Source organism: Macaca nemestrina, chromosome 12, assembly GCF_043159975.1.
Source record: "Macaca nemestrina isolate mMacNem1 chromosome 12, mMacNem.hap1, whole genome shotgun sequence".
In the NCBI taxonomy this organism is placed as follows: Eukaryota; Metazoa; Chordata; class Mammalia; order Primates; family Cercopithecidae; genus Macaca; species Macaca nemestrina.
The window spans coordinates 12,672,858-12,697,870 of NC_092136.1; the positions used below are offsets into that span (position 1 = coordinate 12,672,858).

Sequence of the window (25,013 nt, forward strand, 5' to 3'; positions counted from 1 at the left end):
GTGGTGGGCGCCTGTAGTCCCAGCTACTTGGGAGGCTGAGGCAGGAGAATGGCGTGAACCCGGGAGGCGGAGCTTGCAGTGAGCTGAGATCGCCCCACTGCACTCCAGCCTGGGCGACAGAGCGAGACTCCGTCCCAAAAAAAAAAAAAAAAAAAAAAAAGAATGCCCCCACTTCAAATGCTGATCGCAAGTCTGGCTCTGTGGTACTTCTGACCCACTGGCTATGAATCAGAGATTCCCACAGCCCTCTCCTTGGGTTCAGTAATTTGTTAGGATGGCTCATAGAACTCAGGAAGACAGTTTACTTACTAGATTGCTGGTTTATTACAAAAGGAAAGAACTCTAGAATAGCCAGATGGAAGAGACGCATAGGACAATGTATAGAAAAGAGCCAGGGAGCTTCCATGTCCTCCCTGGTGTAGACCAAAAGTAATATTCTAAGTCCCCTAATAGACTGAATGAACCCTCCTCTCGGCCAAGGGGATTCCAAACTAAACCTGAAAAACTAGTTCAGGTCGTAATTGGAAGAGGTGTTTGGACATGCTTCATTATACTCCCTTCCCTTTGGAATTCAGGCACAATTGACCAGTGTGAAAGGAAAATAAATCTTGGATCGCCAAGTTAGTGTAAACCCAGAAAATTTGAGACAGTTCTCAGTTAATTTAGAAAGTTTATTTTGCCAGGTTGAGAACATGTGCCTGTAATAACACAGCCTCAGGAGGTCCTGACAACATGTGCTCAAGGTGGTCAGAGCACAGTTTGGTTTTATACATTTTAGGGAGACGTGAGACATCAATCAGTATGTGTAAGATGTACACTGGTTTGGTCCAGAAAGGTGGGACTACTCTAAGCAGGGGAGTGGACTTCCAGGTCATAGGTAGACGAGAGACAACCAATTACATTCTTTTGAGTTTCTGATTAACCTTTCACTGAATGCACAATTTACATGTGAGAGGAGGGTAGAGGAATAGTCACGTATGCCTTAGTCTGGCTCAGTGAAACAATATGGCGGGACAACTCAAAGCAGGGAGGGGCTTACAGGTCATAGGTAGACAAGAGACAAATGGATGCATTCTTTTGAGTTTCTCATGAGTCTCTCTAAAGGAGGCAATCAGATATGCATTTGTCTCAGTGAGCAGAGCAGTGACTTTGATTAGAATGGGAAGCAGGCTTGCCCTAAGCAGTTCCCAGCTTGACTTTTGCCTTTAGCTGAGTGATTTGGGGGCCCAAGATACTTTCCTTTCACATTTCCTCCTTTTTCTTTTTAAAAATCTTTTAGAGAAAGCATTTTAGAAAAAAATGAGTCTATCGTCTCAGGTTTCATCTGATCTCTCATGGCTAGGAAGGTTTATTTCTAGACAAGTAGGTCCTGAGTTATTAGGAAAACTCATTTTTAGAAAGTTGTGAAGTGTCATGTCCTATGAAGAGAAAATGGGGGAGGAAGGGAGAACAACAACAACAAACAAAAGCACAATCCTGGAAAATCGCTATAAGCCACATTACTCTGAAGTCCATACATCGGTAGGCAGGTATGTAAGTGGCTTACATCTGTAAATAGTTGCTGTTACTTTCTTCTGAAGTTGTCTAGATTCAGTTTGCAGGGCTTGACGAAAGCACAGCTTAGTTTTCCGTGACTCTAAATTAGAAAAAAATGGAAAAAAGAAGAAAAAAATTGAAAACATTATTTTGAAGACTTGTAGCCAAGAAAAATTAGAATTCAGTCCAAACTGTAGAAAATAATAAAATTGAAAAATATTAGGCAAGACTAGACTCTAACAACAGGTGTGCTATAGTCCTTGAAACAGTTTTTCTCTTTCCAGTTTTCTTTTCTCTTTTTTTTGAGATGCAGTCTCGCTCTGTCATCCAGGTTGGAGTACAGTGGCATGATCTCGTCTCACTGCAACAGGAGAATTCACGCCATTCTCCTGCCTCAGCCTTCCCAGTAGCTGGGTCTACAGGTGTCCACCACCACGCCCAGCTAATTTTTTGTATTTTTAGTAGAGACAGGGTTTCACCATGTTGGCCAGGATGGTCTCCATCTCCTGACCTTGTGATCCGGCCACCTCGGCCTCCCACAGTGCTGGGATTACAGGCATGAGCCACCGTGCCCGGCCGAAACTTTGTAGTGCTTTTTTTTTTTTTTTTTGAGACGGAGTCTCGCTCTGTCGCCCAGGCTGGAGTGCAGTGGCCAGATCTCGGCTCACTGCAAGCTCCGCCTCCCGGGTTCCCGCCATTCTCCTGCCTCAGCCTCCCGAGTAGCTGGGACCACAGGTGCCGCCACCTCGCCCGGCTAATTTTTTGTGTTTTTAGTAGAGACGGGGTTTCGCCGTGTTAGCCAGGATGGTCTCGATCTCCTGACCTTGTGATCCGCCCGTCTCGGCCTCCCAAAGTGCTGGGATTACAGGCTTGAGCCACCGCGCCCGGCCAAAGTGCTTTTGAGACAGAGTAGAGACAGGGCATGGCTTCAGCTCACCCCCACTACAGCATCCTTTCATGCATCCCCACTGACACCTCTACCTTGCTGATGTATCCACTATTGCCAACGCGTTAGTCATACAAAGTAAATTGCCATTTTGTATTCATCTTCTGTGCTCTCACAATGTTTATCCAGGCCTTTTACTTAGAATTCCGGGAACTGGCCTTAGGAGGTCCAAAATATCAAACCAACATTGTGTGTGGAGTGTCCCTCCTCAGGAAAGAATACAGATTTGTTGCCATTGGCCAGACCACCTGGTGGTCCATTATTCAAGATAACCCTCACAGCAAGATGCTGACCTGCACACCCTACCCGTCACGTGCTTTGCTCAGCCCAGCCTGCCTACCCTACCTGAGGTCAATTCCAACACTTTGCCTAAGAGAAAAACCCTGCAGGCTTTTTTCGGAGTCAGTCAGGAAACTCTTTCATTTGTGTTGTGTACCTTATGCCCAGGCATAAGCTCCAATGAAGCCTTGGTGGCAAATTCTTTTAGCCTCATGTCAACTTCTATAGCAATAAGAATCTAAGAACTTGTGGTTGGTAACAATTTCCCACTTTGATTCTGGGCTTAGTCGCATGACTTGCCTTGATCAATAGGAGTCTAAGAGATACAAGACAAGCACAGGCTTGAAATGGGGTTGCACACGGGACTTTCCTGCTCTGCCACTGGCGTGTGAGCAGACACAGGCTAGTCTGTGGGAAGTGAATCCTGCAAACCAGAGCTGAGTAACTCGTCACTCCAGCTGAGGTCATTGCAGGCTAGCCAACTGCCAATGGATCCCAAGGCCATCACAGATGCCTAGTTGACCTGCGGCTGACCAGACACATGAGTGAGCCCAGCTGAAACCACCCACACACAGCCTTGATCAGCTGAACCCAGGACAGAGAGCCTGGCAGCTGTTTACTGCTGTATGCCCCTGAACTTTGGTGGTGGTCTGTCACACAGTATTCCGGCAATAGAAAACTGATACTATGGACACATGAATTTTAAAAATTGCTTTTGCCAAAACTGGCTAAGGAATATTTTTATTCTTCTGAGGGCAGTTAAGGTTTCTGATAAGGAGAGTCTGAACAGAGCACAGAAATCTGGAACTCCAGGAGTGGGGGATGCAGCATCAGATTCCATCTTGAATTTCCACTAAAATACTTTGTACTCACAGTGGAACTCAATAAAAATCTGTATTTCATCTGTGGCTCAATCTTCCCTCTGGGTCAAGTAGATGCTAAGCTGGACGTTAGCATGCCTCTTAACCATGAAGAGATCTAGCTAGACAGACAGACTCCACCATTTATGGAACAAGAATTCAATTTATTCTCTATTTATAAAACATTTTTTAAAAGTGCCTTGGTTATAAAAATCTAAATGTCTGCGGTGTGATCGGTCAGTAGCATGTAACTATCACTCTTCGCATCCTTTGGTCACTGGGAGATCCTTTGGGGCTGGGAGGTCCTTCTGTCCCAGGCTAAAGGAAGAGCTTCACAAGGGTAAGAGCCACAGAATCCTCAGCAAGAAAGGCGGGTCAGGGAGAATGAATGGTACAGAGAGGAAAGGAAGGAAAGGGGGTGGAACGGAGGTAGGAGGCAAGGAAGGGATGCTGCACTGGAGACCGATGGGGACACTCTGATTTGCAAGAGGGAAGATCTTCCTTCTTGAATGCTGAACACAGCTGGTCTGAACCTTCCTTGGAAAGTCCAGCTGTTTCCTCATGCATAGGGCCAACTCTCCCTGCAGAGCAGCAAACGTAGCTTCTATCAGGAAGGAAAAGTATCCATCAGTGTGACAAGAGGTCACCTTCGAACTTGCATGAACTCCTTGCGCAGCCACAAAGAGTCCTGGTAGAAGTGAGGGTCGCCTAGTCTTATGGCTGTCCGTTTATAGAAGTAGCAGTACAACACTGCCGCTGCAGGGAGGAAGCAGAAGAGAAGCCTCAGGGGTGCTCCTGAGTATCATTTCAGGTTAAGAACAGAACCTAATGAGGCTGGGCAGCTCTGCCTCCTGATTTCCCATGGTCTTCCAGCAAGGGCAGGGGCAGTAATCCCTCCTGTTCCTGGTGTGGCTGTTGCAACCATCCCAAACCAGCTGGGACAGGGCTGAGAAGCCAGAATCAAGGGCCTTACTGAAAGAGACACATGTGGGACCCAAGAGAGGACTGATCTTGCTCTGGTCCTTACCTAGTCTCTGGAATACAAACAGCGTTTGAAGTCCATCTGTCCATATGAAGCTGTTGGAGTTTTTCCAGCGTAAGTTCTGAAGGAGATGTGAGACACACAAAAGTTAATGGCCACAAGAGGCCCTAATGTCTCCAACTTGGTTAGCTGCAGATGCCAGTTGGTTTAAAATCACGCTAACCTCTCCCTCCTTTCTGCAACCCCAACGAGTGTTTCTCGAAGGAGCCTCAAGCTCCCTTTTTTGCTGCAAAGGGAATATCCTTTTAACTTTGAGGGAGGAAGTATGAACTAAGTTATTTATCCTCTTTCATTCTATAACCTTTGCCAAGGAGAAATGATATACTCATTATCTCAGGAGTTCAGCTGGTCACTGTCTTGCCTTGAAAAACGCTGGCTCAGCTCTTGTCAGATAAAGACTGTGGTGCACTCAGGGTTTAATGAGATTAACGGCTTTTATAGTACAAAGCTAGGACCTATTTTGGCTCCAGGAACCAGAGCACAGAATCCTCTTCAGGAAGCACCCAGAGACTCTGGTGTTGCTTTGCTTCTTTCCTGGGAGTTCTACTTCTCTCTGTGGAATCACAAGCGCAACCTAACAGGGGGTTCGGGTGTGAAAGTGGCTTTAATAATGAAGTGACAACTACAGAACCCTGAGGTTTTAAAGAGTTCAATTCAATCGAGTGCATGAGAAACATATAAGATATTCAAAGAGCTGGAAGAATTTGTGAAGCAGAAGAAATCTGAAACCATGGACACTGGATCTGATCTGAGGCCTATGTTAGAACCAAAGGGAGGCATCTTGGAGGCCGGTTCTCCTAGTTAAAGTGATGGGAGCTCGGCAGAGGGCATGGAGCACTCAAGGGCAAGCAGCAATCCTGCTTGGCTACTTCCCAGAAATGGCCACTGCCTACAGCATTAGCCATGGGGCACTGATGCCTAAGAATAACCTGTATCGACATCCACCTGCCCAAATAACTAATGATGAAACACATTCAACTACCTGTTTTAGCCCTGGTAGGCCTGTTTGGGGCAAAGGTGAATTGCATGTTCTGGAAGAGTCCGGTGACTCTTGGACAAGGCTGTTTTTCAACACTTAAGGTTGGTCAAGAGCACCTTATGAAACTCTCACATGCCCAGAGTTCCAACTCAAACCACTTTCATTTCACCTGTTCTCTATGAAGGATTGCCTGAGATGTCAAAGAATGAAGCTGAGTTCCCAGAGAAAAGATATCCCAGTGGCCGGGTGCCGTGGCTCATGCCTGTAATCCCAACCCTTTCAGAGGCTGAGGCGGGAGGATCACGAGGTCAAGAGATTGAGACCATCCTGGCCAACATGGTGAAACCCTGTCTCTACTAAAAATACAAAAATTAGCTGGGCATGGTGGCGTGTACCTATAATCCCAGGTACTCAGGAGGCTGAGGCAGGAGAATTGCTTGAACCTGGGAAGCAGAGGTTGCAGTGAGCTGAGATTGTGCCACTGCACTCCAGCGTGGCGACAGAGCGCAACTCCATCTCAAAAAAAAAAAAAGGAAAGAAAAGTTATCCCTAGCCCTTTAGGGATTCAGGAATTCAGAGTTCAGGCTGGGCACAGTGACTCACGCCTGTAATTCCAGCACTTTGGGAGGCAGAAGCAGGAGAATCGCTTGAGCTCAGGAGTTCGAGACCAGCCTTGGTAACATAGTAAGACCCCATCTCTATTTAAAATAAAAATTAAAAAAAGAATCCAGACTTCCACTCTTACCATGACCCAGACATGAAGGGAGATGCTGAGGGCAAAGTACACAGCTGTCAGGATGATGGTCCCTTTGAACTTATGGAATAGGAGGTTGACCAGGCCAGCCTGGAAGACGAAGGTGTTGAAGAACATGAGGAAGATGATGATGATGTTGAAGAGGACTGCAATATCCTGGATGCTGTAGACATAAAAAAAGTATAACCAATGGAGGCCTGAGGACCCAAGAGCAGGTACTATGTCCTGAGGGACACCACGAGGCCTGTCCTTTCCTGTGAGATAGGCATCTGACATCTTAAACCCTCACAGAGATAACATGGGTTTTGGGACCTGAATGACAGGAAGCTAAAATTACCTAAAATTACCCACTGGCCCCATCAGTTAGATTGCAGTCCATAGTCAAGGCTTTCCTGCTCTGATACTCTCTTTATTTTTAAAATTTCTTCCATACATAGTCCTATAGAAGATTCTCTGAGACTCTTCTTTTTCGAGACAGGGTCTCATTCTGTTGCCCAGACTGGAGTGCAGTGGTATGATCACAGCTCACTGCAGCGACTTCCTGGGCTCAAGTGATCCTCCCTCCTCACCCTCCTGAGTAGCTGGGACCACAGGTGTGTGCCACTATACTCAGCTAATTAAAAAAAAAATAGCTCATGCCTGTAATTCCAGCACTTTGGAAGGCTGAGGTGGGTGGATCACTTGAGGTCAAGAGTTTGAGACCAGCCTGGCCAACATGGCAAAACCCCATCTCTACTAAAAATAGAAAAATTAGCTGGGTGTGGTAAATTAGCGGGGTGTGGTAGTGCACGCCTATAATCCCAGCTACTAGGGAGGCTGAGGCAGAATTGCTTGAACCCAGGGGGCGGAGGTTGCAGTGAGCTGAGATTGTGCCATGCCACTGCACTCCAGCCTGGTGACAGAGCTAGACTCCGTCTCAAAAAAAAAAAAAAAAAACCAACTATTTTTTAGTAGAAACAAGGCCTCACTATGTTGCCCAGGCTATCTGACACTCTTAACATTTTTTTTTGTTTTTGGAGATGAAGTCTTGTTCTGTTGCCCAGGCTGGAGTACAGTGGCATGATCATGGCTCACTGCAACCTCTGCCTCCCAGGTTCAAGCAATTCTTCTGCCTCAGCCTCCCAAGTAGCTAGAATTACAGGCATGTGACACCACGCCCATCTAATTTTTGTATTTTTAGTAGAGATGGGGTTTCTCCATGTTGGTCAGGCTGATCTTGAATTCCTGACCTCGGGTGATCTGCCCACCTTGGCCTCCCAAAGTGTTGGGATTACAAGTATGAGCCACCGTGCCTGCTTTTTTTTTTTTTTGAGATAGGGTCTTTGTCACCTGGTTGGAGTGCAGTGGCATGATCATGGCTCACTGTAGCCTTGAACTCCTGGGCTTAAGTAATCCTTCTACCTCAGCATCCTGAATCACTGGGATTACAGGTGTGTGGCACCACGCCTAGCTAATTTTGAAAATTTTTATTAGGTAGGGACAGGGTCTTGCTATGTTGCCCAGGCTGGTCCTTAAACTCCCAGCCTCAAAAGATCCTCCTGCCTTGGTCTCCCAAAGTCCTGGGATTAAAGGTGTGAGCCAATGTACCCAGCCTACTAATAACTTTAGACACTAAATCACCACTGTCAGGGCCTTTGAATTGCTTGGGTTCAGCTTTCCAGAGTGCCTTACTGCACGCACATGAAGAGCACAAGCTGGATGACAGGAGCCTTTCGGAGCAGTTCTGAGAAGGAATTGACAAAGAGGTCATAGGACAGCAGCAGGAACTGCAGCGAGAGCACCAGGCTGTAGTTACTGGTCTGGAGCATCTTCCTTCTGTTTTCTTGGGCCCCCAAGGGCACATCCCACAGTTCCCAGAAAACAGCTCCTGGCTCTCTCCCTACCACTAAGGGAGATGCTTCTAGTTCCTTTGAATCAGAGCTGTTTCCCTTGCTCTAAGGCAAGCACCTGTTGGGGCGAAAAAATAAGCAAGGTTAGAAGTGTATTAATACCATAAACATTTACTGAGGACCTACTGTGTGCCAGGTACCACTCCAGTCGCATGGGATACTTTAGTGAAAAAACCAACAACCAAAAATCCCCAAGAAGTCATTTATTCTAGGACCTTCACCAACTTTTCTCCATGCCTGGAACCTTCTAAATGCAGAGCTGTCTCTAACCAAAGGAACCTAGTAGTATTACTGAGAAGAATGACTGCCTGGTCATGTAGTAGCAGTGGTAACAAAAATGGCAGCAAATCCTTACACATTGCTTACAATGTGCCAGGGGGTGTTCTACAAGCACTAACATTATTTAAACCTCACAAGGTAGATGATATAATACATTATTACCTTCTCCATTTTACAGATGAGAAAACTGAGGCCAAGAGAGGTAAAATAATTTGTCCAAGGTCACATCGTTAGTAAGTAGCAGAGATGGTATTCGGATGCAGGCTGCCTGGGTCCACAGTCTGTGCTCTTAACTACTAGACTTAAGCTGTCTCTTACAGAACTAATAGACCGATACTTAACTAGGCAGGAAAAATGCCGGCACAGAAGTGTGAAGTGCGGTAGGCAGAAAAAGCAGAGAGGAAATAGGGGTCTCCCGGAAGGCTTTATCTTTAGGGTTATGGTAGCAACACAGTGGCAGTTGTTTCTTTTCATCTATTCCAAGACCCACAGGTTGCTCTGGGGGTGTCCTATGACCCTGCTGCTGTGCCAAATCTATAAAGAAATTTCAAAATGCTTTGAGTATTAGCGATTAAATTAGCATCGGTAAAATGTTTTGCAATGTATAAGCTCTTTTCATATTTCTAACCTTACTTAATCCTACAACCATCTTGAGAAGTAGCCATTATAATGTATATTATCCCCATTTTACACAGAGGCTCCAGAGGGTTAAGGCACCTCCTCCACCTCAGCTGGTGAAGTCCCACCTTACTGGACGTATGTACGCGCTTTCCTCATTCATTTTATATATATATATATATATAATGAATATATATACACACCCACACATATATATATGAAGAGAGAATATATATACACACATATATATATGGGGGGGGGAGAGAGAGAGAGAGAGAGTCTTGCTCTGTTGCCAGGCTGGAGTGCAGCGGCATGATCTCGGCTCACTGCAACCTCCACCTCTCGGGTTCAAGCGATTCTCCTGCCTCAGCCTCCCGTGTACCTGGGACTACAGGCGCGTGCCACCACGCCTGGCTAATTTTTTGTATTTTTAGTAAAGACGGGGTTTCACATGTTAGCCAGGATGGTCGTGATCTCCTGACCTGGTGATCCGCCCGCCTCGGCCTCCCAAAGTGCTGGGATTACAGGCGTGAGCCACCGCGCCCGGCCGCATTAAATAATACTGATAGCTACTACCTAGGTACCCACACCACGATAAACTTGTCAACCAAGATGATCTCCTTTAATCCTCCCTACAACTCTGCAAGGTGGGAATTATTCCCATTCTACAGGAAAGGACACAGGAGTCAGAGTTCAAGGCATTCCTCCAGGTCTCAAGTCAGCAGAACCAGGCTTCGTAACTGCGACGCCAAATCCGTGCTCTTAATCACTACTCACAGGCCACCATCCAGGGCTGTTTTGAGGATCCGTTATGCAGAAACGCCCATGGCTGTCTCTACGTACGACGATCCCCTCCAGTTTAGGGCAGTGGGGATTCGCAAGCTCATGAAGCTCTTTAATTCGTCCACCGCTACCTGCCGCCTTCCCTTTGTACCTAGGGCAGTATTCTTCACGCCTCCCAATCCATTTAAAAACAAGGCTTCCTTGGCAAACAACAACAAAGCATAAAACCCAAGCCCAAAACAACAGCACCAAAAATTCTGACTTCTGGTCTCTTAACCCACTTCTCGTCAATCACTCTCACCTCCAAACGCCAACGTCGGTTGTCATGGGGACACCGTCCCGGCTTCCGGAAGCCGGCTTTAAATCCCGGAAGTAAAGGGAGGACGCGGGCCCCGTCTGCGCCGTGCTGCCTGCTAGTCTTCCCGCTCAATGGCCAGTCCGGCCGCCATGTTGGAGCCTTCGCCGTTCGGGGCGCGGCCTGCTCCGGGCCCTCCCAGCTTCGCCGCTAGCTGACTTAGGGCTCCCGCCCACACTGCGCATGGCCTTGCTTAGGGCCGGCTAGTGGTGGGAGGCTTCGCGTTCACCTGAGCGTTTCCGTCCCCTCTAGATGGGGGATGAGAGGCGAAGCTGATGAATCACAGCAGTCCTGGACCCTGACTTCGGACCTGGGGAAGAAACGCCGAGGAGGAACGGGAGTTAGGGGGCTAGCACCTTGGCGCGCTGGGAGCCGGCAACCCCGGGCTTCTGGACTTCACTTCCCAGGAGGCCTCGCGCGCGACCAGAAGTGCTGCGAGCCTATAAGAAGGCGAGCCGGCGGCAGCCCGCTGTAGGCATTCGGGGCAGTGTCTTCTGCATCTCCTAAGAACCTCGGGAGCTGCAGCTCCGGCGCCTGGTAGCGAGAGGCGGGTTCCGGAGATCCCGGCCCCACTTCGTCCCACTGTGGTTAGGGGTGAGAAAGATCCCCGGCTGGGAGTTCAGGGACCTGGGTTCGAATGCTGGCTCCGCTGCTATCTCGCTTCGCACTGTCGCGACCCCCTTGCTCGGCCTCAATTTTCTCTTTTAGAAAGTAGGCACCTTTCTCCGCGCTCTTCCTTCCAACGTGGTGGTTATAAAAGCACAAAAGCTCTTCAGAGGGCGCAGAAAGCAGCTTGAGCTCCTCGCCCCAATTTTCACCCATTGTTAGCTGGCACGAGCACCCAGCAGAGGAGTCAGGGATCACCCCTCGGGCCCCTGGAACGGTTCTTTGGTCACCTGAGCCGGACCTGGGCACAGGCTGAAGTCCGGGTGTGTAATTATTCCAGTGCTAAGGGGTAACTTGTTCACCTACCTCCTTGGCTGGAATATTGAGCCCCTCACTCCTGATGTTCCGCCTTTAACAGAAGCTACTTTTGAGAATAAGGAATCCTCAGAGCTGAGAGGGAGTGGACCCGAATTCCTGTACCAGCCCTGCCACTTACCTTGGCAAAGTCATTTTCTCGTTTTGGGCCCCAGTGTCACAGTGTTTTTGATTTGTAAGATGAGGGTTTAGGACTTATATCCTAAGTCTGGTCCTCAAGATTCTTGAAGTACCCCAGTCCATCGGGGAAGGACAGCAGCAAACTGATTCTCTACCCCTTCATTTATTTGTGGTTCTAAATTATAAAAGTAACACTGCAAGAGTTTGGAGTAGAGCCTTTTTCTTTCTTTTTTTCTGAGACGGAATCTCACTCTGTCGCCCAGGCTGGAATGCGGTGGCATGATCTCGGCTCACTGCAACCTCCGCCTCCCGGGTTCAAGCGATTCCCCTGCCTCAGCCTCCTAAATAGCTGGAATTACAGGCGCCCGCTACCGCGCCCGGCTAATTTTTGTATTTTTAATAGAGACGGGGTTTCCCCGTGTTGGCCAGGCTGGTCTTGAACTCCTGACCTTATGTGATCCGCCCGCCTGGGCCTCCCAAAGTGCTGGGATTACAGGCGTGAGCCACCGCACCCAGACTGAGTAGATCCTTTTTCAAAGACTAAGGGCTGGATGGGAACTAACATTTCTTTTTTTTTCTTTTTTTGAGACAGAGTCTGGCTCTGTTGCCCAGGCTGGAGTGCAGTGGCTCAATCTCGGCTCACTGCAAGCTCCGTCTCCCGGGTTCACACCGTTCTCCTGCCTCAGCCTCCCAAGTATGTGGAACTACTGGCACCCGCCACCATGTCAGGCTAATTTTTTGTATTTTTAGTAGAGACGGGGTTTCACCGTGTCAGCCAGGATGGTCTCGATCTCCTGACCTCGTGATCTGCCCGCCTCAGCCTCCCAAAGTGCTGGGATTACAGGCGTGGAGCCACTGCGCCCGGCCGGGAACTACCTTTTCTTACCCCTGGACCTGACCTGTTTTAGCTCAGCCGGGAGAATCCTTTTTCACAAGAAATTAATAATATTTTGTGACGTGAAAATTATGTGAAACTCAGACTTCAGAGTCCATAAATAAATATTACTGGAACACAGCCGTGGTGCTCATTTGTTAAGATGTTTATGTGGCTGCTCTTGCACGGGCAGAGTTGATGACATAGTTGTGACAGAGACCATGTGCTCTACAAAGCCTAGAATATTTACTACCTGGACCTTTACAGAGGAGCTTGCTGACTGCTGCCTTAGAATGGGGATCTGCAAAGTGAGGGCACAACAGGAGGCCGAACCATGGTGAGCACACCCTGGGATCACAGCCCAGCCTGCCCTCTTAGAACAAATGAGAGGATATTTTCAAGCATTTGCGTTGCAATTTTCACTGGTTTCCTTTGTTTTTGAGACAGGCTAGCTCTGTCGCCCAGGCTAGAGTGCAGTGGTGTAATCTCAGCTCACTTCAGCCTTCTCCTGGGCTCAAGCCATCCTCCCACCTCAGCCTCCTGAGTAGCTGAGACTACAGGCGCATGCCACCACACCCAGCTTTTTTTTTTTTTTTTTTTTTTTTTTTTTTTTTTGTGGAGATGAGGGCTCACTGTTGCTCAGGCTGGTCTGGAACTTCTGGGTATTTATTTATAGACAGAGTCTACCTCTGTTGCACAGGCTGCAGTGCAGTGGCGTGATCTTGGCTCACTACAACCTCTGCCTCCTGGGTTCAAGCAATTCTCGTGCCTCAGCTTCCTGAGTACCTTGGATTACAGGCTCATGCCACTGTGCCTAGCTAATTTTTGTATTTTTAGTAGCGACGGGGTTTCATCATGTTGGCCAGGCTGGTCTCCAACTCCTGACTTCAGGTAATCTACCTGCCTTGGCCTCCCAAAGTGCTGGGATTGCAGGCATGAATCACTGCTGGTCCTTCACTGCATTCTTCCTTTTCTCCTGTTTTGCTCTATTTCAGGAAGTAGGAGGGCTTATCTGTGTATTGTGAGCAGGGCAATATAACTCTGCAGCTCTCTGTCAGGAAAGTGTGTCCAGGGTCTATTCTAAGTCTGTCACAGAGCAGTAAACCAGGACCTCTTCTAGGGTATGGCTTCAGATCCTTTTGGACTACATTTATTTTTTACTTTTACAAAGAAAAAAGAAAAAAAAGTTGTGGAAGTCAATACTGTCAGATGAGTGAGCCTGCTGATCAAGATCTCTTATATTTCATTGAGGGATGGAGAGGGTTTTAGGTGAACATCTGGTGACCTGAAACGTCCTCTGCCCTTGGAGGAATTGAGGAGGCAGTTCTAAGGCTGGGTAGTAAATCTCTGAGTTAAGTAGTTGAGTCACAAAGCTTCTAGGAGCTGGTGGCATGATTTGCTCCTGCCAGCTTCATGGAAGCTTTTCCCCCCCCGTCCTTGGACCTTCTTTTCTTTTTTTTGAGACAGTCTCGCTCTGTCCCCCAGGCTGGAGAGCAGTGGCATGATCTCGACTCACTGCAACCTCCACCTCCAGGGTTCAAGCAATTCTCCTGCCTCAGCCTCCCTAGTAGCTGGACTTATAGGTGAGTGCCACCACACCCAGCACATTTTTGCTTTTTTTTTTTTTTTTTTTTTTGAGACGGAGTCTCGCTCTGCCGCCCAGGCTGGAGTGCAGTGGCCGGATCTCAGCTCACTGCAAGCTCCGCCTCCTGGGTTCACGCCATTCTCCTGCCTCAGCCTCCGGAGTAGCTGGGACTACAGGCGCCCGCCACCGCGCCCGGCTAGTTTTTTGTATTTTTTAGTAGAGACGGGGTTTCACCGTATTAGCCAGGATGGTCTCGATCTCCTGACCTCGTGATCCGCCCATCTCGGCCTCCCACAGTGCTGGGATTACAGGCTTGAGCCACCGCGCCCGGCCTGCATTTTTAATAGAGACATGGTTTCACCATGTTGGCCAGGCTTGTGTTGAACTCCTGACCTCAGGTGATCCGCCCACGTCAGCCTCCCGAAGTGCTGGGTTTATAGGCTTGAGCCACCGTGCGTGGCTGGACCTTCCTTTCTCAGAGATTACTGCCAAGTTGGGTCACCTTGTGAAAGTGCAGCATTTTCACCTAAGTAGGTGGACCCCTAGCATGGGGAGAGCTGGTATGGCATGACTGAGGGCCACTGAGAGGCCTGGGCAGGCACAAGGAACATGAGTTGCATGTTTTTGTTAGTAGTTAGGATGAAGTGCGTGACAGCATGACTAAGAATTCTATTTTTTTTTTTAGACAGAGTCTTGCTCGGTCGCCACGCTGGAGTGCAGTGGCGTGATCGCGGCTCACTGCAACCTCCGCCTCCTGGGTTCAAGCAATTTTCCTGCCTCTGCCTCCCGAGTAGCTGAGACTATAGGCATGCGCCACCATGCCCAGCTAATTTTTTAGTTTTAGTAGAGATGGGTGTCGGGGTTCACCACGTTGGCCAGGATAGTCTTGATCTCTTGACCTCATGATCTGCCCACCTCGGCCTCCCAAAGTGCTAGGATTACAGGCGTGAGCCACTGCACCCAGCCTATTTATTTATTTATTTATTTATTGAGATGAAGTTTCGCTCTTGTTGCTCAGGCTGGAGTGCAATGGGCACACTCTCAGCTCATTGCAACCTCTGCCTACCTAGGTCAAGCAATTCTGCCTCAGCCTCCCGAGTAGCTGGGATTACAGGTGCCCACGACCACACCCAACTAATTTTGTATTTTTAGTAGAGATGGGGTTTCACCATGTTGATCAGTCCGGTCTCGAACTCCTGACCTCAGGTCATCCACCTGCCTCAGCCTTCCAAAGTGCAGGATTACAGGCGTAAGCCATTGCGCCTAGCCAAGAATTCTAACACTTGACTTCTACAATGTGCTACATTCATTTTCTCACTTGATCTGCCAACCTGTGGTCAAGGAAGCGCGTGGGCCTTGAAGCTAAACATACAGGATTTGGAACTCCCCACCCACTCACTGGGTCCTCATACTAATTACTTCTCTCTCTCAGCCTTAGTTTCCTCATGGGTAATATGCCTCCCAGGGTTAAGAGGAATAAATGGGATCTTGTGTGTAAGGCTCTGGCGCTCGTAGCTGGTGTTCGTTATTCTTTTTTTTTTTTTTTTTTTTGAGACGGAGTCTCGCTCTGTCACCCAGGCTGGAGTGCGGTGGCCGGATCTCAGCTCACTGCAAGCTCCGCCTCCCGGGTTCATGCCATTCTCCTGCCTCAGCCTCCCGAGTAGCTGGGACTATAGGCGCCCACCACCTCGCCCGTTTTTTGTATTTTTTTAGTAGAGACGGGGTTTCACCGTGTTAGCCAGGATGGTCTCGATCTCCTGACCTCGTGATCCGCCCATCTCGGCCTCCCAAAGTGCTGGGATTACAGGCGTGAGCCACCGCGCCCAGCCATGGTGTTCGTTATTCTTATTGTTCAAGTATTCTTATTGCCACGTCTTTCTTGCAGGTGAGTCCTGCAAATGTTAAGCGATTTGCTCAAGGTGCCCATTTCGCAGGTATTGGAGCCCAGGCCAGTTCTCTGAGCCTATCATTAGGGCTAAAGGTGAGCAGTCAAGTGTTTTACCTCCATGGGGGCTATTGGCTATTTCTTCTATTGGCTGGTTCTGAGTGAGGGGCCTCAATGCAGGAAGCCACATTGTTGCCTTCTTGGCGTGAGTCCATGGGACAGGGTGACTACCTTGATGCCTGGGCCCATGCTGCCTACGTATTAGCTGAAAGCAGGGCCAGTCCTGCGGCTTTGCCCACTTGTCTAGGGTTTAAGAGCAACTGCTCAGGGCTTTAAGCATTTGCCATGCCTGAAACCAGAGTTGGTTTCTGGGTTTATCAAGGACTTGCGGAAATCTCAAAATAAATCTCTTGCTTTCTGGACCATGAGTTGTTGCTTCCTCTTTTCTTCTCTGGACTTTCCCCAGAGGAAGAGAAAGCAGAAGTCTCAGGGCTGGAGACAGCTGAGGGGCATCAGCTGGTTCAAGGTGTGGAGTGTGGGCAGTGGAGTGAAGGCCTGGTTACCTCTCCAGTGAAGATTAGCCCCGTAGCACTCACTCTCTGGGGAAGAACTTCTCTGACTTCTTCCTGTCTAGTGTAATAGTGGGGTGTTTGCTCTTTTCAGATTGTAAGTTTCGCCTTCTTATGTTAGAACCCAAGGCCTGGGCATTTGCGTGATTTAGCCTGGATTTTGATTCCTGTCCCTTTTTTCCTGGGGGGTGTGGGGTGGTAATTCTTTACCTTCTGGTCCTGTGAGGGGAGAGCAATCCCAGGACTCTGGGCCTTGGGGCTTGGCATCTGGCCTTCACCACGGCCAGCCACAGCCTTGAGCTTGCTGCTCTGTCTGGGCACTGCCAGGTGTTGGGGTGGGGCCTCAGTCATTGTGACTGAAGATCAGGCCCACCCAGACATTGAGGCCTCGGGGGTGGGGGGGTGGTGCGCAGGCTGATGCAAGGGAACTGAAGCAAAAAGATTCCGTCCCACAGGTCAAGAGCGAAATCAGTGTTACGTCCTTTAGCCAGAGAACTGGGTGCACCTGAGCCAGTGGAGACTTGTGACTTCTCCTTCTTCCAGGAGTGCATGATCAGAATGGTGTCGGGATGGTTCTACCTGTCCTGCCTGCTGCTGGGGTCCCTGGGCTCCATGTGCATCCTCTTCACTATCTACTGGATGCAGTACTGGCGTGGTGGCTTTGCCTGGAATGGCAGTATCTACATGTTCAACTGGCACCCAGTGCTTATGGTTGCTGGCATGGTGGTATTCTACGGAGGTGGTGAGTAAGAGGTCAGGAAGGGAGGCGGGGTAGGGCCCAGACTGGATAAAGCTGCACTTTCCCTCTCCAAGGCTGGCCTTTGTTAATGTTGGGTTTGGGGCTATGTGGGTAGGGTGGGTTGGGCTGTCTCTGGGCCCAGCTGTCATTTGGGGGAGGAAGGGGTTAAGACTGGGGGCATCTCAGGAGGGTGGCTTCACAGATACTCTAGGGCAGGAGTTGGCAAACTTTCTGTAGAGGGTCAGATAAATATTTCAGTTTTGCAAGACATAGAATCTGTGTTGCAGGTACTCAGCTCTGCCACTGTATTGTGAGAGCAGCCATAGACAACAGATAAACACTAGTGTGGCTCATGTGTTCCAATAAAGCTTTATTTGCAAACATAGGTAGCGAGCTGGATTTGGCCTTTGAGCTGTAGTGTTGTTTTTTTGGTTTTTTTTTTTTTTTTTTTTTTTTTGAGACGGAGTCTCGCTGTGTCGCCCAGGCTGGAGTGCAGTGGCCGGATCTCAGCTCACTGCAAGCTCTGCCTCCCGGGTTTTTACACCATTCTCCTGCCTCAGCCTCCCGAGTAGCCGGGACTACAGGCGCCCGCCACCTCGCCCGGCTAGTTTTTTGTATTTTTTAGTAGAGACGGGGTTTCACCGTGTTAGCCAGGATGGTCTCGAACTCCTGACCTCGTGATCCGCCCGTCTCGGCCTCCCAAAGTGCTGGGATTACAGGCTTGAGCCACCGCGCCCGGCCTTTTTTTTGAGACGGAGTCTCGCTCTGTTGCCCAGGCTGGAGTGCAGTGGCATGATCTCGGCTCACTGCAAGCTCCACCTCCTGGGTTCACGCCATTCTCCTGCTTCAGCTTCCCGAGTAGCTGGGACTACAGGTGCCCGCCACAACGCCCGGCTAATTTTTGGTATTTTTAGTAGAGACAGAGTTTCACCATGTTTGCCAGGATGGTCTCGATCTCCTGACCTCGCGTGATCCGCCCACCTCAGCCTCCCAAAGTGCTGGAATTACAGGCGTGAGCCACCGCGCCCGGCCTGAGCTGTAGTTTTTAACCAGCTCTAGAGAACAGGAGATTGAAGCCTCTCATGGTTTAGTCAGGCCACTGAATGAGGGACTTGCTTGCTTTTCCGGGATCTTTTTTTTTTTTTTTTCTTTTTTTTTCTTTTTTTGAGATGGAGTTTTGCTCTTGTCACCCAGGCTGGAGTGCAGTGGCATGATCTTGGCTCACTGCAACCTCTGCCTCCTGGGTTCAGGCTATTCTCCTGCCTCAGTCTCCCAAGTAGCTGAGATTACAGGTGCCTGCCATCATACCCAGCTAATTTTTGTATTTTTTAGTAGAGATGGGGTTTCACCATGTTGGTCAGGCTGGTCTCGAACTCCTGACCTCAGGTGATCCACCTGCCTCTGCCTCCCAAAGTGCTGGGATTACAGGCGTGAGCCACCGTGCCCAGCCTGGGATCCATCTTTGTAATCTTTGTCCCATGCTTTCAAATCTATGCTTTGGGGCCCCGATGAGCCTCATTTTCCCCACTTGCAAAATGGCAATACAATGCCATTGATCATAGCAGCCTATCATGTGCAGTTCACATGTATCATCCCATTTTGTTCTTACAAGTTTGTGAGGTGGGCTCTGTTATGTCCCTTTTACAGTTGAGGAAATTGAGAGTTAGAAAGGAGAGGCCAAACAGCTAAAAGGCAGAGCCTGGATTTGGACCTATGTTGCCTGACCTTAGTACCTGTGTTTTTGACAGCCAGCCTCAGTTGTAACAATTCAGTTTGATGAAATAATGACTGTCACGATGCTTTTTAGCCTGGAAACCGCAAACAAGCTGAATTTATTATTGTAAAAATAGAATGAGAGGTCTAAGAAACCTGCTTCTTCCCTCCACTTTTTTTTTTTTTTTTTTTTTGGGAGACAGGGTTTCCCTCTTTTTCAGGCTAGAGTGCAGTGGGATGATCATAGCTTGCTGCAGCGTTGAACTGTTGGGCTCAAGTGATCCTCCCACCTCAGCCCCTAAGTAGCTGAGAGTACAGGCATGTGCCACCACGCCCGGGTAATTTATTTTTATTTTTTTTTGTGGAGACAGGATCTTGCTATGTTGCCCAGGCTGGTCTTGAACTTCTCGCCTCCCAAAGTGCTGACATGAGCCACCGTGCCCAGCCCTCCTCCCTTTTTAATTTGAATCTATTTATTTTTTTCTCTCTATGGCCCAGGCTAGATTGCAGTGGCATGATCATAGCTCACTGTAACCTCAAACTCCTGGTCTCAAGCAGTCCTCCCACCTTGGCTTCCCAAAAAGTGCTGGAATTACGGGCATGAGCCACGTTGCCCGACCCCTCCTCCCTTTTTAACTGGCCCTTCTCTCCTCCCTTCGTGGCTGACTGTTATCCCACAAATTATGGGAGGATAAAAGATGCCAAGGAGTTGATACCAGTGCCCTAGCATTTCCTGTTCCCTTGCTGGGAAACCGTGTAGGATCCTATCAGGGTTATTCCCTGATGTCTGGGTGAGCACGAGGGGAGAGGCTGAGCCCTGGGACTGCCCTCTCCTGGATGCTGAGCCCTAGGACTGCTCTCCTGCAGCGTCACTGGTGTACCGCCTGCCCCAGTCATGGGTGGGGCCCAAACTGCCCTGGAAACTCCTCCATGCAGCGCTGCATCTGATGGCCTTCATCCTCACTGTTGTGGGGCTGGTTGCTGTCTTTACGTTTCACAACCATGGAAAGATTGCCAACCTCTACTCCCTGCACAGCTGGCTGGGCATCACCGCTGTCTTCCTCTTCGCCTGCCAGGTGGGTTCTCTGCGCTCCTCCTCGAGGTTCCTAGAGCCATGAGCTCTGGTTGGGGGTTCACTTGCATGAGCACCAAATATTCCTTCTGCTCACTGCCTGGAGAGAGCCTTGGAGGTTGTATCCTGTAGAATTGACAGTTTCTTCAAGGGCTGTGGGAGGTCAGTGGCCTGAACTTACTCTGTTCCTTTTATCCCTCCCATTGCCTGTCTCTTGTCCCAGAGCCCTCTCTGCTAACATTGTCATGGCACGTACCATGCGGACTCTAATCAGCCATCTGGCTTCCACTTTCCCCACTCCCACCTCTGTGAACCAAAAGAATTCTAGAAGTGCTTCCCATATTCTGATCTCAGGCCTGTGCAAGTGAGGAGTTTTATGAGCAAGGACTGGAAGGAAGCAGAGACAAACAAGGTGGTTAGGTTTGCTGGAAGTGGGATGGTAGCTAAGCATGTCATTTACTGTTCTTGTTGCTTGAGTAATAGGCCACATTGAGGAAGCTAGCATGGTGGTGGGCAATGCCTGGTGGGAGGGTCTGAGTTGTGAAAGAAGATCCAGGGAGTAGAGATGGGGAGGAGGCGCTGCTGGGGTGGGCTGTGCTTTGGTCACACACAGCACAGTTGGGTGCGTCCTCCCTTTTGTCCACAGTGGTGCCTGGGCTTTGCTGTCTTCCTCCTGCCCTGGGCGTCCATGTGGCTGCGCAGCCTCCTGAAACCCATCCACGTCTTTTTTGGAGCCGCCATCCTCTCTCTGTCCATCGCATCCGTCATTTCCGGCATTAATGAGAAGCTTTTCTTCAGTTTGTGAGTGCAGTGGGGTCCCCAACTCTAAGGTGAAGAGGAGGGAATAGGGTCTTCAAAAGATACACCCTGTGATCACAGGACTCACCCAAGGGAGGAGAGCTTTTGGGGTTGGGCCCATTCCTGATCTGGAAGGTAACAGAATTGATCTTTCTTTAGGTTGAAATTGGTAAGTCAGCAGATATTTATTGAGCATCAGTTTGATTTAGCACCTGCTTTGTGTCAGAAACTGTCCTAAGCACCTTACATTTAATCCTGTCAACCACCCTACATCATTGGTATTGTTGTCATTGCTATTTTCTTTATTTTTGAGATGGAGTCTCGCTCTGTCGCCCAGGCTGGAGCGCAGTGGCACAATCTTGGCTCACTGCAACCTCCACTTGCCGGGTTCAAGCAATTCTCCTGCCTCAGCCTCCCAAGTAGCTGGGTCTACAAGAGCACGCCACCATGCCCGGCTAATTTTTTGTATTTTTAGTAGAGATGGGGTTTCACCATGCTGGGCAGGCTGGTCTCAAACTCCTGACCTCGTGATCCGCCCGCCTCAGCCTCCCAAAGTGCTGGGATTACAGGCGTGAGCCACCGTGCCTGTAATGCCATCATTGCCATTTTCAATTGGAACAGATTCTGCAATAGGACTGTTCAGGTAAAAAGGAACAAAACAAAACAAAACAAAACAAATGAGGGAACAGAGGGGTTACGTAAACTTACCCAACGGCACACAGCCAGTAAGTGGCAGAGCTGAGGCTCGGGTTAGGCAGTCTGACTCTAGAGCTTGCATGCCTGACCACTACTGTCCATTTTTTTGAGGCAGTGGGGTGTAGTGAAAAGCAACTAGGACTTAAGGTCAGACTGTGGTTTCGATCTTGGCTGTGCCATTTACTAATTATGCATCTTTGGGCAAGGTAATTTCATTGCTTTGAGCTTCAGTTTCCTCATGGGTAAAAGGATTATTACAGCTGGGTGCAGTGGCATGCACCTGTAGTCCCAGCTACTAGTGAGGCTGAGGTGGAAGGAGTCCAGCCTGGGCAACGTAGGAAGACCCTCTCTCTCCTTTTATCCGCCCCCCCCCAAGAGATAGCATCTCACTCTGTTGCCTAGGTTAGAGAGCAATGGTGTCACCATAGCTTACTGCAGCATCAAACTTCTGCACTCAAGCGATCTTCCCAATTTAGCCTCCCAAGTAAGCTAGGACTACAGGCATGGACCACCTCACCCAGCTAAGCTTTATTTTTGTAGAGACAGGATCTCACTATGTTGCAATGTTGCACAGGCTAGTCTGGAACTCCGGGGGTAAAGCAATCCTCATGCCTTGGCCTCCCAAAGTGCTGGGATTACAAGAGTGAGCCACTGTGCCTGGCTCATTATACAAATATTTGCAGGGACTTAGAAAGGGTGTTAAAATTCTAGATCACATGTGGCCCCGGGAAGGTTTTCTCACCCTCTCTTAGTGACATCGAGTCTCCCACTAGACAAAAATAGGTGGAAAAATCTCTCGAGGGCTCACATTGTTTTGTCATCTTCAGGAAAAACACCACCAGGCCATACAACAGCCTGCCCAGTGAGGCGGTCTTTGCCAATAGCACCGGGATGCTGGTGGTGGCCTTCGGGCTGCTGGTGCTCTACATCCTTCTGGCTTCATCTTGGAAGCGCCCAGAGCCAGGGATGTTGACCGACAGACAGGTATGGGTTCCAGTCCCACATTCCAGGGTGAGACAGGGCCAGGTTTAGAGAAGGATCTCCCACAAAAGGCTGGGGCCTTGACAAGAAGACTAACCCTGTGGCACAGTGGGAAACCAAGTAACTTGAGGGTGGAGTTAGGGTGGCTGATGGGGAGCACTGGTTCCAAACCAGCGCATCCCAGCGAAATGCTGGGACTCCCCAGGGTCTGTCCATTGGGCGACAGAATTTCCCCCCAAATTACTGTGGTTCTGTGGGGTGAAGTGTGGCCTTATCTTCTTCCCCAAGGAAGGGCTTGACTATGACAAGGGTGTGTGATTTCTCCTTTACCAGCCTGGGGGCTAGTCTAGTGGGATGGGTACGTGGTGACCAGCTGAGTGCTCAGAGCAGGTCTTGATGGGGTGTGTACCAGGCTCAGGGACTTTGGGGCTTCCCTGAGGGATGTGGTGGCTTGGGTGGGGACCACCCTGCAGGTTGGGGGTCTCTCTGAATAGCTTGGGCCTGGTGTGACTCCTGCATCATGTCATTAACTCCTCGGCATCTGCCTGTCTTTCCAGCCCCTGCTGCATGATGGGGAGTGAAGCAGCAGGAAGGGGCTCCCAGGAACTCCTGGTGGTGCAGCCTGTGTCCCCCAGAAGCTCTGCTCTTCCCAGGGCTCCCAGCTGGTTTCAGCAGGCAACTTTCTTCGAATGCTGGGCCCAAACTTCTCGCCTGGGTACTGGGCCTGCCTTCTCCAGCCGCTTGCTGCCTGTCTGCTTTTCTTGGTGGCTTTGGCTTCTGTTCTCCTTGGCATCAGCCTCTCAGGTCCTCTATTCACACGAGGTCCTCCTTGCTCTGGCCACTCTTGCTGCTCCTGTCTGAAGAAATCAGACTGATTTCCTCTTAAGACTCCTAGGGATGTGGTGAAGAGCTGGGACTCAAGTGCAGTCCACGATGTGAACCATGAGGGAGGTGAGGTGTCCGTCCGCTTCCCCCATGAAGGCGTGCGTTTCAGTTAGGCTGCCCCGCCACAGAGCAGGCTTCATCTGCTCTGCCGTCCAGCCCCGTCTGGATATGAGGGGGGGTGGAGACATCATGGGGTGATTGCAGAAGCGGGGAGTGGCGGCCCACACAGCTTCTGCTGAGGAGCTGACTGCTCTGAGCCGTTCTGTTTCGTATTGCTGCTCTGTGTCTGCGTGTATTGTGACCGCGCGGCTCCACCTCTTCCAGCTGCTGCTACAGCCGAGGCCTGGATCCCGGCCTTTCCCTGTGACTTACATGCCTGTCACCGGCAGGCAGCCCTATGAATCCTGGTAACCTGCTCTCCCAAGAACAGAGCCTGTCCCCAGATGTCCCAGTAGCGACGAGTAACAGATGGCTGTAGACTTCCTTTACTTCCCCTTGCTGGATCAGGGCCTTCCTGCCTCCTGCTGGGCCGATCTGGCCTTGCTTTCTTGGCAGGGCCCCAGCCCCTCTGATCACTGCAGCTCACCATGCAACTGATGCCAAAGTTGTGGTGTCCTGTGTGCAGCAGCCCTGGGAGCCACTGCCACCTTCAGAGGGGTTCCTTGCTGAGACCCACATTGCTTCACCTGCCTCCACCATGGCTGCTTGCCTAGCCCAACCCAGTGTTCTGTGCCATGCTAGAGCTTGAGCTATTGTTCTTCAGAGGAGGAAATACGGTGGGGAGGGGGAAGGGTCTTGCTCCTCTCCTAAGTGTTGCTGCTGTGGCTTTTTTGCCTTCTCCAAAGACGCACTGCCAGGTCCCAAGCTCCAGACTGCTGTGCTTAGTAGGCAAGTGAGAAGCCTGGGGTTTGGAGCCCACCTACTCTCTAGCAGCATCAGCATCCTACTCCTGGCAACATCAGGCCAACTGTCCGCCCCAGCCTCACATTGCCAGATGTTGGCAGAAGGGCTAATATTGAACATCTTGATTGGCTGGAGCCTTCAAAGCCACTGGGATGTCCTCCAGGCACCTAGGTCCCATGACCAGCTCCCTGTCGCCATAGGGGTAGGCATTTCACTGGTTTATGAAGCCCGAGTTTCATTAAATATGTTAAGAATCAAAGCTGTCTTTGTTCAGGCTGCTATAACAAAAATGTAATAGCCTGGGTGGCTTAAACAACAAGCGTTTATTTCTCACAGTTCTGTAGGCTATAGACATCCAAGATTGAGGCACTGGCAAATGTGGTGTGTGGCAAGGGCCAGCTTCCTCAGAGACCGTCTTCTCACCATAACCTCACATGGTGGAAAGGGCATGAGAGCTCTCTGGGGCTCCACCCTCATAACCCAACCACCTCCCAAAGGCCCCATGTCCTAACACTACCATAGTAGGGGTGAGCCTTTCAACACAGGAATTTGCGGGGGGGACGTATTCATTCAGTCTCTAATAGCAGCCCTCTGATGAAATGATGCTGTGGTTAAATGAGTTCTGGGCCAATTTGTAAAAAGCCTCAGGACAGGTCTGACCCTCACAGACCTAGGGAGGGGCCAACTGGAAGGCACCAAAGATCCACATGATCCTCTGTCTTCATGGAATGGCATGTGTGGATTCACATGCAGCTCATTTATGTGCAGATGTCCTTAATTGCTAATGGCACTTGCTTATCTCACGAGGAAGGAAATTTTTCCTATTTCATAATCTGAGAAAACAAGACTCAAAAAGGTTAAGTGACTAGGTTGAGGTCACCCAGCCAGGAAG

General features: G+C 49.7%; 2 protein-coding genes across 18 annotated transcripts; one reads left to right on the plus strand and one right to left on the minus strand.

Annotated features, from left to right (window-relative positions):
* Nucleotides 1-300: 300 nt before the first annotated feature.
* LOC105469404 (transmembrane protein 138) lies at nucleotides 301-16,564 on the minus strand. Of its 8 annotated transcripts, XM_071074522.1 has the most exons (6): nucleotides 9,960-10,260; nucleotides 8,727-9,098; nucleotides 8,077-8,343; nucleotides 6,388-6,559; nucleotides 4,649-4,724; nucleotides 3,765-4,225 (listed from the first exon to the last, which is right to left on the minus strand). In XM_071074522.1, the coding sequence occupies exons 3-6, from the start codon at nucleotides 8,202-8,204 to the stop codon at nucleotides 3,954-3,956; spliced, it is 648 nt and encodes a 215-aa protein (XP_070930623.1). In that variant the 5' UTR covers nucleotides 8,205-8,343; nucleotides 8,727-9,098; nucleotides 9,960-10,260; the 3' UTR covers nucleotides 3,765-3,953. The 8 variants fall into 8 exon arrangements, with proteins under 8 accessions (XP_011718663.2, XP_070930623.1, XP_070930624.1 ...); XM_011720361.2 differs by lacking the exons at nucleotides 3,765-4,225; nucleotides 8,727-9,098; nucleotides 9,960-10,260 and adding exons at nucleotides 301-1,636; nucleotides 10,267-10,439; XM_071074523.1 differs by lacking the exons at nucleotides 8,727-9,098; nucleotides 9,960-10,260 and adding an exon at nucleotides 16,545-16,564.
* LOC105469405 (cytochrome b561 family member A3) lies at nucleotides 10,712-24,380 on the plus strand. Of its 10 annotated transcripts, none has more exons than XM_011720364.3 (7): nucleotides 10,712-10,914; nucleotides 15,766-15,861; nucleotides 16,878-17,076; nucleotides 19,654-19,862; nucleotides 20,505-20,659; nucleotides 22,180-22,336; nucleotides 22,891-23,563. In XM_011720364.3, exons 3-7 carry the CDS (start codon nucleotides 16,884-16,886, stop codon nucleotides 22,912-22,914), a joined length of 738 nt encoding a protein of 245 aa, XP_011718666.2. In that variant the 5' UTR covers nucleotides 10,712-10,914; nucleotides 15,766-15,861; nucleotides 16,878-16,883; the 3' UTR covers nucleotides 22,915-23,563. The 10 variants fall into 10 exon arrangements, with proteins under 10 accessions (XP_011718666.2, XP_011718671.2, XP_070930620.1 ...); XM_011720369.3 differs by having other exon boundaries at nucleotides 15,815-15,861; XM_071074519.1 differs by having other exon boundaries at nucleotides 10,712-10,867.
* The last annotated feature ends 633 nt before the right edge of the window (nucleotides 24,381-25,013 follow it).